Raw genomic sequence first — 15,167 nt, 5'->3', positions numbered from 1 at the left:
GTGATGAATATTACATTTATTTCTTGACGTTATGTGTTCACACACACACACACACACACACACACACACACACACACACACACATACACACACACACACACACACACACACACACAAACACAGCATCTTCATGAAGACAATAGGCCTTTGTGGAATTCTGTGCCAAGTTTGTTCTACTAATGGGGTCTGACACTGCTCTCTGTGACGACTGTTATCTGAATCAGTGCACACTGTATACTTTGGGCACAATTTGCAAAGGGACACAATAAAAACAGCAATAAAGATCATATGCTTTGTTTATTGCGTGTTTGTGTGTGTGGAACATAGAATAAGGGTGAAGAGATAGAGACATGCTTGTGCAGTATAAATATCAGAGATGCCGGCTGAGGGATGCACAGCCGGTCAGGAACGCCAGCCAAGAGGAGAGGGAAGCAGAGTGGGAAGAGTCGACAATATCCGGAATTATATTGAATGAAAAGAAGAATAGTCTGATTGAAAACCAAGCAATATCAGAAAAGAAAGTACAATATTTGTGGAAAACGTTGGGGACAACTTCAGAAGAGGTGAGATGGATGAACTCAGTACAGTTTATTATTATATTTCAGGTTAGGTCAAGATGCTTTGTGTTTATACGAGACACTGTGTTTCACTCTGTTTTCAGGTATGGCAGTTACAATGAAAGTCCTGCCTATGTTGTTTGTTTTCATTCACTGTGCCACTGTGCCATGTCTCTCTGGCTACAGTAGAGGAGAGTGCTACTTCAACACCAAAGGTACGTGGTCCTCCACGTGCAAGTGTTGTTGTGTTTTACTCCAGTCCAAATGTCTCCATGGTAACGGTGGATTTGCCCCCAGGGAGCTGTGATTACATGGGCCAGTCTTATGAATTAGGAGACAAATGGATCACAGAGGATTGCTACCAGTGTGTCTGCATGGTACCGTTTGGAGTAGGATGCTGCGACCAGTAAGTCAGTTCACTTCACACAGATAAATATTTACCTTAAATTACCTTAGCTGATCTACGTGCATTCATACAATATTGCCTGCTGCATCCTTCCTACAGTGGATCTCATCCTGTGGACTACCCGGACTGGTGCGAGGTCGTCCGTCAGCCAGACTCCTGCACCAGCGTCGCGGTGATGAAAGCCAATAACGATTTGCCTTGTATGTGGGGAAGGGGTCGTCTCAGACCAGGGAAAACGTGGGCATCTGACAATGCCCCTATCTTCTGATTTGGTCTCTCCTCTCTCCTCCGCCATGCAATTTGCATTTATATTTACAAATCAAATGCAGCTTATGGTCCAACCCCTCGTTGAGTGTTTAGCCGCAGTGACATGACAACGGAATTGTGACAAAGGAAAATAACTTTATGAATGTTTGAAATCTATCGTTATACTATGTTCGAATAAAAAATACTTCGTTTTGGACAATTATCTTGACAATATAATATCTAGACTGTCTGGCTAAGGTGATATTTTTGTTGAAGAGAACATATGAATAAAAAAACGATTAAATATATTTACGTGTGTCCTGGTCAGTAATATGTGCTCCATTTCTCAATCTTATATATTATGACAATCTCATTATATTGTTATTTCGATAGTTTTGTAATTTTTGAAAGTGAGTGTCCAAAATGTACATTGATTAAACTTTAATATTTCATTTTATGCGTTCCAGACAAAGTCATGACATGAAAGAGGTCCTGTGTAGCCCCTGGGGAGTGATAATAAACATCATGCTGAAGGACGCTTACTTTGAAGGCTCGGAGAGTGATAATAAACGTCACGCTAAGGGACTCTTACTTTGAAGGCTCGGTGGCGCACACTTTTAACGTCACGTGGTGGCGGGCTGTTGACGTCCTAATGTTCATGAAGTTGGTCATCTGTTAGCTTCTAATGCTACCTGATACCTGCAAGAGATTAGCTTTGTGCAAAACAAAATAAAGAGTCAAAGTTGAAATAAATCGTCCACGTTTGTTTCGGCGAAGGGAGATGTGGATCCTGACGCCCCGGGAGTCTGGAGGTAACTGTCATGAGAGGGTTCAGGTCGTTGAGGTAGCGAGGTTTAAAGAGATGCAGAACTATTAGATACTATGAGGTAAAACATGTTACAGAAAGTTGTATTACCTCGTACAACAGACCTGCTACCCCAGCGATCAGAAGACAGGGAGATTAAATACGTTTCAATTCAATTCAATTAGATTAGATTTGTATAACCCTTAATCACTGGTACTGTCTCAAAGGGCTTAACAGGTGACACCCCCTGACCTCAGCCCCCCAGAGGGCAAGAAAAAAACTTCCTTAATTAGCAAGGAAGAAATCTTGAGGAGGAACGCAGAGTGGGGCACCCCTCCTTCCAGGGATGGTCAGGAGTGCAATGGTTGCCATAATTGACATATACATACATACATACATACAGGCCAAACATTTTAAATCGGTCATGGGGTGCTTGCCTGTGAACCATAAGGAGACCAACCAACATTGAAGAGTTGGTCACTCCCTATCTGCCAGCCATTTAGCTCTATTCTTGTGCTAAACAATTTCTGGTTCAATTTCTTGTTTATCTCTCGGCTTGATCGATTTGAATTACATTCTGATGAAAAGCTGTGTAGTGTGTGTATCATCCATGATACCCAGTAAACCCTCCCTGATCTCCATCTCGTGGCAGTACACTGACACACTCTTGCATGCTGCCATCATACTCATTATTCATTATCATCATCATCATCACCTCCTCACTAACGGATTGACTCTGTCCACACATGTAACGTTTCAACCACCTTCTCTCACAGGAGAAACCCACTACCTGCTGCCCTCCAAAGTGTACGTGGTGGGACGCAAGAACTGCGACGTCCTCTTGGCCAACGACCAGTCTATCAGCCGGGCGCACGCCCACCTGACGGCTGAGGAGCAGGTGAGCCTACGGACTGATAATATTTGGAGAATATTAAACGATAGATGATATTGAGTTAATTCAACATGGTTCATATCTTCTATTCATAACGCTCAATATTGTACACAACATTGTCTATTTATTTTACCTTTCCATAGTATGTTAGTTAATGCATAAAACACACGCTTGCATGAATAAAAAATTTTGAGCGAGAGAGATTCATGTATAATGTCATGTAGCATGTCAATAGTGTCTACAGCAACTTTTTCTCTTTTTCTCGTTGAATTGTGTAAAGATATTTTAGTTATGTTTGATGTATTTTTAATTATTATTATTTCCATCTTCTTTCTGTTGCCACATCAGCATTTCATAATTTCATTTGCAAGGAAAATGTTATATTTCCATGGTAATATGTAGATGAGTTTACCCTTTGACCATGCAAATGTGGTGCTAGACTCTAGATAGGCAGTGCGCATTCTGTAGTGGACCTTGAACCTTCAAACACCATTGGTTGGTTAATAAACTAATTATTTACTAAGCATGCTTATGTTTATTTAGTCTTTTTGTGATGCATTTCTTTATGAATTGTTATTTAAATACCTCAACTAACAAAGCTTTATTACAATCATTAAAATCTATTTCATGTTGTGATCATTGTAAAATAATTATGTTTAATAATGTTTGAAATAATAGTTAAAAAGGTAAATCCTTAATCTATGTTGTGTTTGGCAGACATTTAAACATACTTACGTTGAGCGATTGTCTTCCCTGGTGGCTGTGGTATGTTGGTATCTGAGGAACTGACTGGTGATTGTGATTGTCCAATCCCCTAGACTCTTTCTGTGAAAGACTCCTCCAAGTATGGCACGTTTGTAAACGAAAGTCGTCTACCAGAGAACCAACCACTGATCCTGAAAGCAGGGGACAATGTCACATTTGGGGTTTTCCACAGCAAGTTCAGGTAAACCATACTCCTCTTTTCTACTGATATCTTTACCTCCATTTATTTAGCTTATGGGTTTATTATTTGAAGTAAACCCAACTTGTGAGTTATAATTGTAAGATTATCATTATAACCTCAAGGTACAACAACTGTTGTTGTTCTGTTCATTCATAATTGTACTATTTTTATTTCCTACTATGGGCATCCACTGCAGCACTATGCTTGAAGACCATTCTCCACCAAACTAATGTTACTGTTGCATCAGATGCAGTGCAGGGGGGTTATTCAGCCTAATACCTTGTTGTTTGTAGGCCACCTAAACTCTAAGCATATCAGCAGTTTGAACCGACTGGATGGATTTAGCCAGCTGGAACAGACCTGTCCTTAAGGTCTTTATTCTTTGATCAACAGAAAATTTAGATGATTGTCTTCATCATACTAAAATAGAAAATAGTACAGTTGAAAGGTGATGAAAACAAGTTGTTTTCATCAAGTCATTCATTCCTGAGGGTCCCTTACATGAAGTATCTGTCCCCCCCCCTCTTCCTAACCCCCCAGTGTGGCGCACCAGGAGCTTGTGGTCTGTTCATCATGTCTGGACAACAGCGAGAAGAAGTTGCTCTCTGATGCTCTGCAACCTCTAGGGGGAAGGCTTGTCAACTCCTGGACTCCAGACTGCACCCACCTCGTCATGTCTTCAGTCAAAGTCACCATCAAGGTCAGGATCCCTCTCTCGTATCCTACCCAGTGTGCGCACTTTGTGTTTGATGAATAAAGTGTTGATGTGGGATGTTTGTGCAGACCATTTGTGCCCTGCTGTGTGGCGGGATCATCGTCAAGCGGGAGTACTTCACAGAGTTCAGTAGAGCCCTGCACCAGAGATTACCCCCTCCTGAAGCCCACAGGTAAGGTTCCACCAGGGCCTCTTTAGCCATATATACACGTTCACACATACACACTCAACACACGGCTGAAGCAGGCGTGGAGCCACATCACAGTGTAATGCTGGTGAGTCTGTCGTTTGGTGTCTCCAGTTTCATCCCAGAGATCGATGAGCCCAGCTTGAATAAAGAGGAAGTGAACCTCTGCTCAAACCCAGAGCGTGGGCGTCTCTTCCGTGGAAAGAAATTTGTTTTCTTAAACTCAAAACAGGTTAGACCATTGAACCCCTACTATATGAACAGTGTACACAGTGTCTGATTTATGCTCTTAAAGGCACAGTACTTAATTTCATAAGGTCAAGATCATTTTCATAATATTTTGTCAGCAGACTGTTTGTCTCTCTCCTGGTGGTGTACAGTATGTACCACAGATACAATATGGTTTCCTCTGTCTACCTCTCTCACCCTCCCTGTCTCTAGCTGAAGCGTCTGAGTGCAGCATTGAGCTTCGGAGGTGGGGAGAGCCTGCTGCTGGAAGAGGGCTTGCTGCCAAGGCCCCTGCTAGAGTCTCCAAACAGCTGTGTAGTGGACCCCGCCGCTTCTGGGAGCTCCCAGTTACTGCTGCCCGGCTCGGCCGCGGGCTGGCTGGACGCTGTGAAGAGGCTTGTACACGAGTACGCTGAAGTACCGCTACCATCACCACACTTCCATAGAGTCACACCAGCACTGCTCACCCTCGAGTTTCTCCTTGTCTGTGTACCCAGCTGAAGCTCTCTTGGTTCACTTTGTTTCTCCCATTGCAGAAGTGGATGTCGACTCATCACAGAGTCTGAGATCGGATTAGCAGCCATCTATGTTTCTTGTGACAAATACTGCAATCCATCCGTTGCCTTCAGTGATTCAGGTAGGGGGAAGAATGTCCCTTTGGAATATAGAAATCTGTGATTGAGATTAGTGAGATTACCATAATATATAAGATTGAGAAATGGAGCACATATTACTGACCAGGACACGCGTAAATATATTGAATCGTTTTTTTTATTCATGTTCTCTTCAACAAAAATATCACCTTGGCCAGACAGTCGAGATATGTATTTGAACATTTTCCTTCTATTCTTTAAAGCCTATTTAACCGGTGGATTTATTCACCCTCCTGGCTACTTAGCCATACAGGGTGACCATTTTACTGTACACTCACATGGCCAAGAGAGTGACCAACGACTGTAGTAGTAGACTATAATCCTGTGTCTTTTCAAGACTGGTTTGATGAGCCAACCTTGAAGTATTTGAATCAACTTTGAGACATTTTCCTGACAAAATATTAAGTTGGTGTTAAATGGAATCACCCCTCTGTGATATGCTACACAATCTTTTAACATCTTTAGATCACCTTTTCCTGAAATGGATGTGTTCTTTGTTCCCTCTTGCCTGTACTGTAATGTGTGTGTGTACTGTAATGTGTGTGTGTGTGTACTGTAATGTGTGTGTGTCAGACTCAGTCCAGAGTGTGCGGCCCCAGCTGCCCCCGTACGCCTCACTGTCCCAGAACGTGGCCGTAGAGGAGACGGTGCTGCAGGCATCATCCATCAACATCACCGCATACGTCGGCAACACAGAGGCCTCTCAAGGGTACTCTCACTGGACTATAACTCGCATCCCCTTGTAGTTACCAAACAGTCCTGCTGAGGTCACCCCTTCCTCGTGTGCCCCCCACACTCATCACTTCCTGTGTGTCTTGTTTCCCCTCCCCGGCCAGGCTGGGGATGGAGGCCGCCGCAGGGATGGAGACAGTGGGAGAGACCCAGAAGACGTCCCAGCACAGCACAACTCATCCACCCTGCGGGCCCAGGCCCAGAGCTCAGGGAGCTGGACGTGTGTCCGCTGTGGCCGACACCATGAGCGCCTCCTCCCACAGCGTGGAGAACACGGGCTCGCAGCGGCCGGAAGCAGGCAGACAGCAAGGTCAATAGATACGTCCCATTGGGTTGTGTTTGTGTTGTGAGTTTTGGACTGGTCACCAAATCCACAATGTCACAAGATAATCCCAGGCTGATCATTAAGGGATTGGGCCAGTTTGAGGTTCATTGTTTACAAACTTTACGTGTCCATGAGGTAAATCAGTCATGATTTATGCTCACCAACCCAGCGAGGGCAAAATGTAGCAGGGTTCATCATTTCAGTCATTTTGTACTGCCCAGTGGTGTGTCAACACGGACACTGAACTTGTGGATTTGTCTGTTTGTGGACACTGTTGGTGTAAACCACCATAGCTGGGCTGTATGCATTACAGATACACCCAGCTGTACAGCGATGGCAGCAGCTAAACACTGTTGGTAATAGAATCAATGTCAATGGCTCGCCAACAGTTTCAGAACGGGCCTACAGGAATGGGGGCGAGTTTAACAATAGTCATGATTAACATCTGGACATAGACAATGTCAACAGTTAACCCGAGGTCCGTACATACCGGCAAAGTCTTTCTGATTAAGTGGAGATTATCAGTTATATAAGAAAAGTCTTTATTTTAACCAAAATCCCAGATATTGACATACAGCCTGATATGACATGATATTTATATTGTTACATAAGAGGAAGAAGAGCCAATGTGCAATGTAAAAATCAGTTCTATATATTTTTACCAACCAGGTGCAAAGAATGTCGGTGTCTTGCCATCCAATCAGAAGACCCACATTGGCGTGGGGGCGTCCTCGCTGAAACGCTCTTCCCAGAAACAGAAGCCCCCAGCCCAGGGCTCCCCACAGAAACAGGCCCCCCTCACCAACTTCTTCCAGCCAGTCAACAAAAAGAGGTATGCCTTGTTTTGTTCAGCGTAGACTTTTTATGAACATTCCTTTTACTATTCACAGTTACCATATAGCTTTATCTAAAGCAGCTCACAGTGAACAGGGTTGTACAGCGTCTGGCTAAGGAGGCCTACATTAGGACTGCATGCATTGGGCAGTTTATATCAAGATCACAATGCTAGTCGTATTAGCATAACATGTTTCATCCTAGAATTACTTATTTTCTTTAAAATCCTCAGCCCCCGGTCCGTTCCGTGCGCTGCCCTCTGTGGGTTATTATCTCTCCATGTTTAAGTCATGTTCACACCCGGTCTTGTGCTGCAGGCCTCGGGCGGATGAGTTCTCTGCTGAGGAGTCGGAGCCCAAGAGAGCCCTCCAACCGGGCGCCGCCTCCTCCCCAGCCGCTCCCAGAAGACCCACAGGGGCCCAGAGTCCGTCGGGCTCAGAGTTCGATCTCTTCGCGAGGCCCCCGGACACTCGGTCACGGGCAGACGGGGTCGCCCGTCCATCGCCGCAGGGAACGCTGGGCAGGAAAAGGAAGGAGCTGGAGGAGATGGAGGACAAGGAGTTGGAGGAGGAGAAGGAGAAGGCGGACGATCTGGACATGGAGGAACTGGAATCCCTTATGTCTTTAGAGATGGAGGAGTTTGGCGAGCCGCCCCGGGCCGCCCCGGACCAACAGGCCCGACTCGTAGGAAACCACTCGGTGGACAAGAGGAAGCCCGTCTCCACGGCCGCTGTGGAACGCTCCTCAACAAGCAAGAGGCCGCGGGTCGACCAGCGGGACCCCGGGGGGCCCGGTCCAGGGCCCAGCGGCGGCGGCCCGCTGGAAGGCTCCACCTCCACCTCCACCACCACCACCACCACCACCACCACCCAGAGCTTGGAGGCGGAGGAACGCACCTCTTCCATCATGAGACACAAACCCCTCACGGCCGCGGACCGTGCAGGGGGTGAGCTGTGGCCCCGCGGGGGCCGGGAGGAGGCCCCGGCTGGCTCCAGAAGTCAGGAGGCGCTGGCTGTTAAAGACGAAGATGTGTCTATGGTTGTGGTGAGGCCAGCGACGGCTCAGTTGTTAAATATTGAAAGCACCCGTGGCCCCTGTATGTAACCAGTCACACTGTTTTGCTCCAGGATGCCTCAGAGGCATTAGGTAGCGCAGCCCACGGACAACCTATGGAAATGCTGGAGAAAGCACTGAAAGTGTTCAAACAGGACAACACAGTAAGGGGTTTCTTTTTCTATTGGTTCTGTTTAAAATGTTGTTATTGAGCAAGCATTTAAATAAATCTACTCAACTGATAAGCAATCCACTCTTTGTCACTTCAGGCCTCTGAAGCAGAGGAAGATCTTCCAAAGAGGCTGGTGTTGGTGGAGTTTAAATCCCTCATGGTCACAGCGCCTCCTAGAGGCCAACCCCAGAGGATACAGGGACCCGGCTCCACAAAGAACTTTAAATGCTTTCGCAAAGTCAGTCGAAGATGCTTTTAATCTATCTGCAACCCTAAAATTCTTATGATTATTCTCATTAATATGTGCTCATATAAAGGTGGACGTATATATGTATACATCTAAACATCCTTGTGTATATCCTAAAAAGTTTCTCAGTTGTAGTTTTAATTGAATGAAACTAATATTAATTGAAATTTGTAAAATTCCAAATGTCATACACCTAATGTAATGCACATATTTGCAATATACAGGTGTATTGTGTCCTCCTTTTGGCTCATTATCCTCACATAGCAACTTCCATACTTTGTAGTGAGAACCCCTGTGTTGACCTGGCTCACCCACTGTGTTCCTGGGGCAGGTGCAGGGTTCAGGCCTCGAGGTGTCACCCCGGCTCATTGGAGGCGGTGACCTACTGGCCCACAACAGGGGCAAGAACTCTGAGCTGGATGACTTGCTGAAGGATGCTGCTGAGGTGAGTCTCTCACTGTGTTTCAATGTGTGCTGATAGGAGATGATGTAGTGGCTGGTGCAGACAGTGTTCCTGGGGCGGTAGTAGCTCAGGAGGTGGAGCGGGTTGACTGGTATCCGGAAGGTTGCTAGTTCGATCCCCGGCTCCTCCTAGCTGAGTGTCGAGGTGGGCCTGAGCAAGACGCCTCACCCTAACTGCTCCTGACGAGCTGGCTGTCGCCCTGCGTGGTTGACTCCGCCGTCTGTGTGTGAATTTGTGAATGAATGGTTGTCAGCGAAATCCTCTAAATGTATGTATGTAATACATACGTATATGTATATGTAATTGTTCCTGATGTGTGTGTTGGTTCCAGGAGGAGCAGCAGAGCAGGCGGGATGAGAGCCTCGGAGATGATCTCTTCAGGTGGGGACAAATGTTTTTTTTCTTCAGTTTAGTTCTGAGTTACCTCTTTATGAAACAAAACTGAAAATATTAACTAATTTGAATTTGCACCACCAGTTTCAATCTCTCAAATACAAAGACATATTTAAGCACCCCTTTCTTAATCTAAATGATCCTTTCTAAGTGCACCAGGCATATGATCTTGTGCACAGGAACATAACGACGACTTGTTATTAAAGTACTTATTCTGTTCTGCTATTTTTACACATGCACCTACGACGCACACACACTATGATATATGACAAAACTTCTTAAATATCAAACAAAAGTAAGAATTTGAGAGAATAAAACGCTGTTGAAACCAAAAAAAAAGGTAATCTCAAAAGTAAAACAACAAAATTAACCAAATAATATTAATAAATGACAACGATTAAGCAAATAATAAAGTGATTTGGGTATTATTTCAACCTGTTCTTTTACATTTTTGATAGCATATTCCATTTGTTTTCGGCCCGGAAAAAAACAGCCCACGCAATAAGTTTGCGTCCGAACTCAAACTAAAATCAGGCAGCAAATGAGAGAGCTGGCAGCCTGTACGCAAAGTTGACTGGGAATTGTAAACTAAATTAAACTAAATTGTAAACCATGTAATCATACATGGAAAAGAGCTAGTTTCCACGATTAAACAAATTATTTGTTTGCAAGTTAAAGTTTTCCTTTTGAAATGTATTTTTTTCGCTTCATTCAAATTTATTGTCCGTCAAATTCTTATTTTTGTCTGATTCATGTTAAGTTTTGTTTGATAACATTGACACAAATCTGATTACACACACACACACACACACACACACACACACATCCTGTATATTAATGCATTGAGGTGTTGGTATTTAGAGCCACCTCAGCTTGTTTCAAATTCAACCAATCATAACGGTGCCATTCCTACGTGATAGGAATTTAAGAGTTACCATGGCAATGAAGAGGATAGGCTGTCTCTTAGGCTGTTGTGTTTTCTCAGGCTGAGCAAAAAGGTGCGTGTGTGTGTGTGTCTGTTAAATATTTGGCGTGCGTGTGTGTGTGTGTGTGTGTGTGTGTGTGTGTGTGTGTCCGGGCTGAGCTGTTTGATCACTGAGTCACCCTGCTCAGCCAGTCATGCGTAGCCAGGGAACAGATTCTGTCCCTAAGAAAACAATCTTTTCATATTTTGGTTAAGGGCAAACCCTCCCATCCAGAAGTGTCTGTTGAGTTTCTGTCTGTGATTTACAGATCCTAATTTGGTATTTTTATGGTGCAAAATGTCACTTAGGACATTAAGGAACGATCCACCAGGGAGGGTAAAAGCTGTTGTTCCAACTGTGTGTGTGTGTGTGTGTGTGTGTGTGTGTGTGTGTGTGTGTGTGTGTGTGTGTGTGTGTGTGTGTGTGTGTGTGTGTGTGTGTGTGTGTGTGTGTGTGTTTATAGGTACAATCCATCCAGGCTGTCCAAAAAAAGATGAACCCTCCACATGTATCAGTGCTGCAGTGAGGAGGTGGTGGACAGGCATCAGGATAGTATAAAGGCCCTCTCTAATAATGTCAGCAGACCTGCTGTTTGTTGATCTTAAAAGTTAATGACGTTGAATGTTTGTTTTGTTGTATCTAGCAGGCGTACCTTCATGTCTCATGCACTAATTGCAGTTTGTTTATACAATGTAAAAAAAAAGAAGACTTCAGATTTGTTTTTGAAGATTGTATTTGTTAATAAAAAAATACAGTTTATAAAACATCAATAATCCATATTCTTTGTACTAGAAAGGGAAGTCAAAGCTTGCATGCACAAAACTACTATTCCTGTTTCTAAACCAAGAAGCCAAACAATTGCCCTGATTTCATAACTATCAACAAATATCCTTTTCGAATTGGATGTATTTATGTATTAACTTATTTCTTTAGATAATCCAAACCAACATATAAGGCACTTGCACAATGCTAGAAAACATGAGCAAGTTTTTTGTGCAATTGGTTGATGCAGAGAAAGTCCATACACATCCACAGCAAGTTCATAGGAGCAGAGAGGAGGGACTAGAATTTGGCACATATATTCAAGAGGCATTAACAATTATTTTCTGAAGTAGCAATGTGGTTTTCCAAGGAGACAGCCTCCTTCAATACCCTTGCTGCTGAATGTTTTTGCCCGTCTTGTTTCTGAAGAGGCACTGGGCAGTGAGTGCTCCTGTATGAAGCTACCTGGAAGGGAACCTGGGTCTAGACCGACTTAGAGGCCTTGGTACCTCAACAACAAGCCAGACAACCTAGAGCTGATGGCACATCACAGACTCTTATACAGAGGAAATATATAGTTAGTACACCTTAAGTGAAATCATTGACAACTAAACAACAAAATCTTTCAAAAACATTTCCTTCCCATTCTGCCTGACTAAGCATCCTTTTCTGTTTCAGACACTATGCAATTCTAGCTTTTGAGATGCTTTCCTATTCTAGTTCACTCACTGACCTCTAGTAGAAACAGATATGATCAGCTTCTGTTCAGTATCATAAGACTAATGAACCACGAGATCAGGCTTACATTTTGAGCATTTCAGTAAAAAAAAAAGCAAGCTACAAAATTAATGATTAGCTATTTGACACAATATAATTTGATGGATTAGAGTATTGATATACCCTGTCCATTTTAGAGACTCAAAGCTACAGCCAATACTTCATAGTGTTAGTGGAGTATAACACAAACAAACATAGAACATAAATACATAAAACCGGGGCCCCGTTTCCCGAAAGCATCGTTAGCCTAACGACGTCGTTAAAACCGTCGTACGATCATTGCAGAATTTTCGGACCGTTTCCCGAAAGCATCGTTACGTAATGACGTCGTTAAAACCGTCGTAGCTAACGACGACTACAGGGGTACTCGTAGAACACTAGGATGCATCGTTACTATAGCCTCAGTGGAGTCACCAGCTGGACATTCCGTGTATTGGATGTGTTTTATTAAAACACGTCATCCAATACCACTGAATGTCCAGCTGGCGCAATTTCGCAATACCCCAAAAACAGTGGTTCCCGCATATATAGGCTATTACTCGTAGACTACTGTTAGATTTAAACAGCAAAGACAGAGACATGTTAGAAGTCAACACAAATATAACTTATTGCAGCAATTTAAAATTCAAAAAATCCATGCGCAGTCGAAATGTAGGCGATCAAACGCCACGTCACAAGGCAACCCTATCACAAGGCATATAATAAAATCAAATGATTCCGTTGCTCGTGTGGGAGGTCGCTTGCGAGCGGCACTTGCTGTCTCCCTCTAATTTTAATTCAACCATCGTGGTTAAAATGTCCTCATATTGATCAATGACAGAAGACATAGGCCTACTGTAGCCTACATGTATTATGCTGAGATCAGCGGGTGTCGGAAAATTTCTGCAGGCGTTTTTTGTTGCGATTGTTTGCCATAAAGCACTGTAGGCGCTTTCGGTGAGGCTGTGATGAAGTTCACTATTTATTGGACCGTGTCTAGACAGTTACGAACATCCCTGTGGAGAGCACAATCGCCAAGTTGAGAGCGTGGTTTCTGCAGTGAACGTAGACTGCTGCGGGAAACTGCTGCGAATCGATGCGTGCCATTCCCGCTTACATTGCCCGCATCATCATACCCCTGCCCAACAATATGGGCAGGAATCGATCTAGACCAGCAACAGCAATAGCTGTGTCAATGCCTCTGTGTTTGAATGATAATGAATGAATGGAACGTTGCATTTTTAATGTTGACACCAAAGTTTCTAGAGAGTGCGCGGCGCGTCAATCACTGAATGAATGAATGAAACGGAATGCAGGAATCAGAGAAAGTCTGCCCTCTTTGCGCCGCAAAGCATGTTTCAGAAATCAGCACATTTAAATAAATGCTATAGGCCTAGTTGTCACACAGACACATGCTATTTTTTTAATTTTTGTAATATGGAATTATTTCAGGGGAGAAAATGCCGTGAAACAATGTACGCACGGTGCGTTCGGGATTAGGACTGACATAGCATATGTCGGCCTAGACCAAATCAATTGTGTTTTAATATTTGTAGCATTCATATTAGTCTATTCTTTTCGTAGGCTACTCTGCTGTTGGCCTTGATGGGGAGATCTTTTTTTGCTGCCACAAAATATAGTTGAATCCAACAACATTCCTGCGTCTCCCCCTCATACGGAGCCCATTTCAGCACCGTGTCAGTAGACAGCTACAATCCTACGACGTCGTAAGAGCAGAGCACGCGCGTTCATGTTAAGATGAGTTTCGGGAAACGCTCCCCTAAAATTAACGATGCATCGTGAGATCCATCGTACGATGGATAGTACGAGCATGGATCCATCGTTATCGGGAAACGGGGCCCAGTACTGCTGAAGTGGTTGTTTGATTCAGTCCACTATCCATATAAATCCCCTAGATGCAGAGCAGGTTGGAAAGCAAGGCCAAGGAGCAACTTGTGTTAAACTTATCTTCCAACTCCCTCAGGTTGTCCATCATTAATGGATTTAATTGCATTTGAAATTTCACAGTTGTAGTTGTTTTGCCATTAACACCAAATACTCTGCATTTAATATTCAATATAATATTAACCAAGAAGGGAAATATGTATATGTATGTATATATGTATGGTCAAAAGAATATAAATGTATGGTCAAAAGAATATAAATTTTAATGCCATTGTATATTTGGCAGTTACTTTCAAAAGTCCTTGTCCAAACTAAGGTCACACTGAAGGAAGAATGGCAGCGGGTTACAGGCTCAGAGTCCGCAGGCTAGCGGAAATTGTTTGGAGATGTTGTTTTTGTTTTCTGCCTAATATGGAAAATAGTTTTTCTCATGTTTGCATTGCTATTAGGGCATTAAAGAGTGAGCAGCACATGCCATGCAAGTATGCATGCGTGCATGCATGTCGGTACGGCAGTCACCCACAAAGCTGTCGATGAAGGCTACCCCAGTCTTCAAGCATTCAAGTTTTCCAAGACAATATTCATCCTCAATATGAATTATGTTGTGGGCTTAATATTTAACCCCAAGCCCAAACAAAGATCACCCTTTTTGATGTAATGCATCACTGTCATTCATCACATCATGTACACATAGAAGAGAGGCTTAGGTGGTAATGAAAGACACATGTTGAAAAATGTTTTAAAAAAAGAATAAGATCCATACTGAACACTCTTTCCTATATATGAGGACCTTTCACAATCGTACTGCCCTCTCTAATAATCAACTGACTAGGTTTAACTTGAGATGAGCAACACTGTCTTTTTATCTCTATTAGTAACAGCTTTTATCAGCTTCAGCCAAAAAGCCACTACCAACAATAACATT

The 15,167-nt window shown here is 43.5% G+C and overlaps 2 protein-coding genes across 2 annotated transcripts; both read left to right on the top strand.

Moving 5' to 3' along the window:
• Positions 1-376: 376 nt before the first annotated feature.
• On the top strand, positions 377-1,231 carry LOC311351694 (prostate-associated microseminoprotein-like; the record flags this gene model as incomplete). The annotated part of the gene is made up of 4 exons (XM_084471857.1): positions 377-401; positions 662-772; positions 855-963; positions 1,063-1,231. The coding sequence occupies 4 exons, from the start codon at positions 377-379 to the stop codon at positions 1,229-1,231; spliced, it is 414 nt and encodes a 137-aa protein (XP_084327983.1).
• Positions 1,232-1,854: 623 nt separating this feature from the next.
• On the top strand, positions 1,855-11,577 carry nbn (nibrin). Its single transcript, XM_084471127.1, has 17 exons — positions 1,855-2,021; positions 2,791-2,912; positions 3,725-3,852; positions 4,393-4,552; positions 4,636-4,739; positions 4,869-4,986; positions 5,196-5,389; positions 5,519-5,619; positions 6,209-6,344; positions 6,472-6,677; positions 7,362-7,524; positions 7,844-8,570; positions 8,654-8,743; positions 8,849-8,989; positions 9,330-9,443; positions 9,793-9,842; positions 11,283-11,577. Exons 1-17 carry the CDS (start codon positions 1,991-1,993, stop codon positions 11,314-11,316), a joined length of 2,619 nt encoding a protein of 872 aa, XP_084327253.1. The 5' UTR covers positions 1,855-1,990; the 3' UTR covers positions 11,317-11,577.
• Positions 11,578-15,167: the final 3,590 nt, after the last annotated feature.

Source organism: Micromesistius poutassou (genome assembly GCF_964030765.1).
Source record: "Micromesistius poutassou genome assembly, chromosome: 8".
Lineage (NCBI taxonomy): Eukaryota > Metazoa > Chordata > Actinopteri > Gadiformes > Gadidae > Micromesistius > Micromesistius poutassou.
This window is presented reverse-complemented; position numbering and strand designations above follow the sequence as displayed.

Excerpts from the sequence above, each read along its gene's own strand:
- nbn (XM_084471127.1), top strand. The coding sequence starts at position 1,991 with ATGTGGATCCTGACGCCCCGGGAGTCTGGAG. Across the intron at positions 4,553-4,635 it reads CAGTCAAAGTCACCATCAAG|ACCATTTGTGCCCTGCTGTG; the intron begins GTCAGGATCCCT and ends ATGTTTGTGCAG. Across the intron at positions 8,990-9,329 it reads ACTTTAAATGCTTTCGCAAA|GTGCAGGGTTCAGGCCTCGA; the intron begins GTCAGTCGAAGA and ends TTCCTGGGGCAG.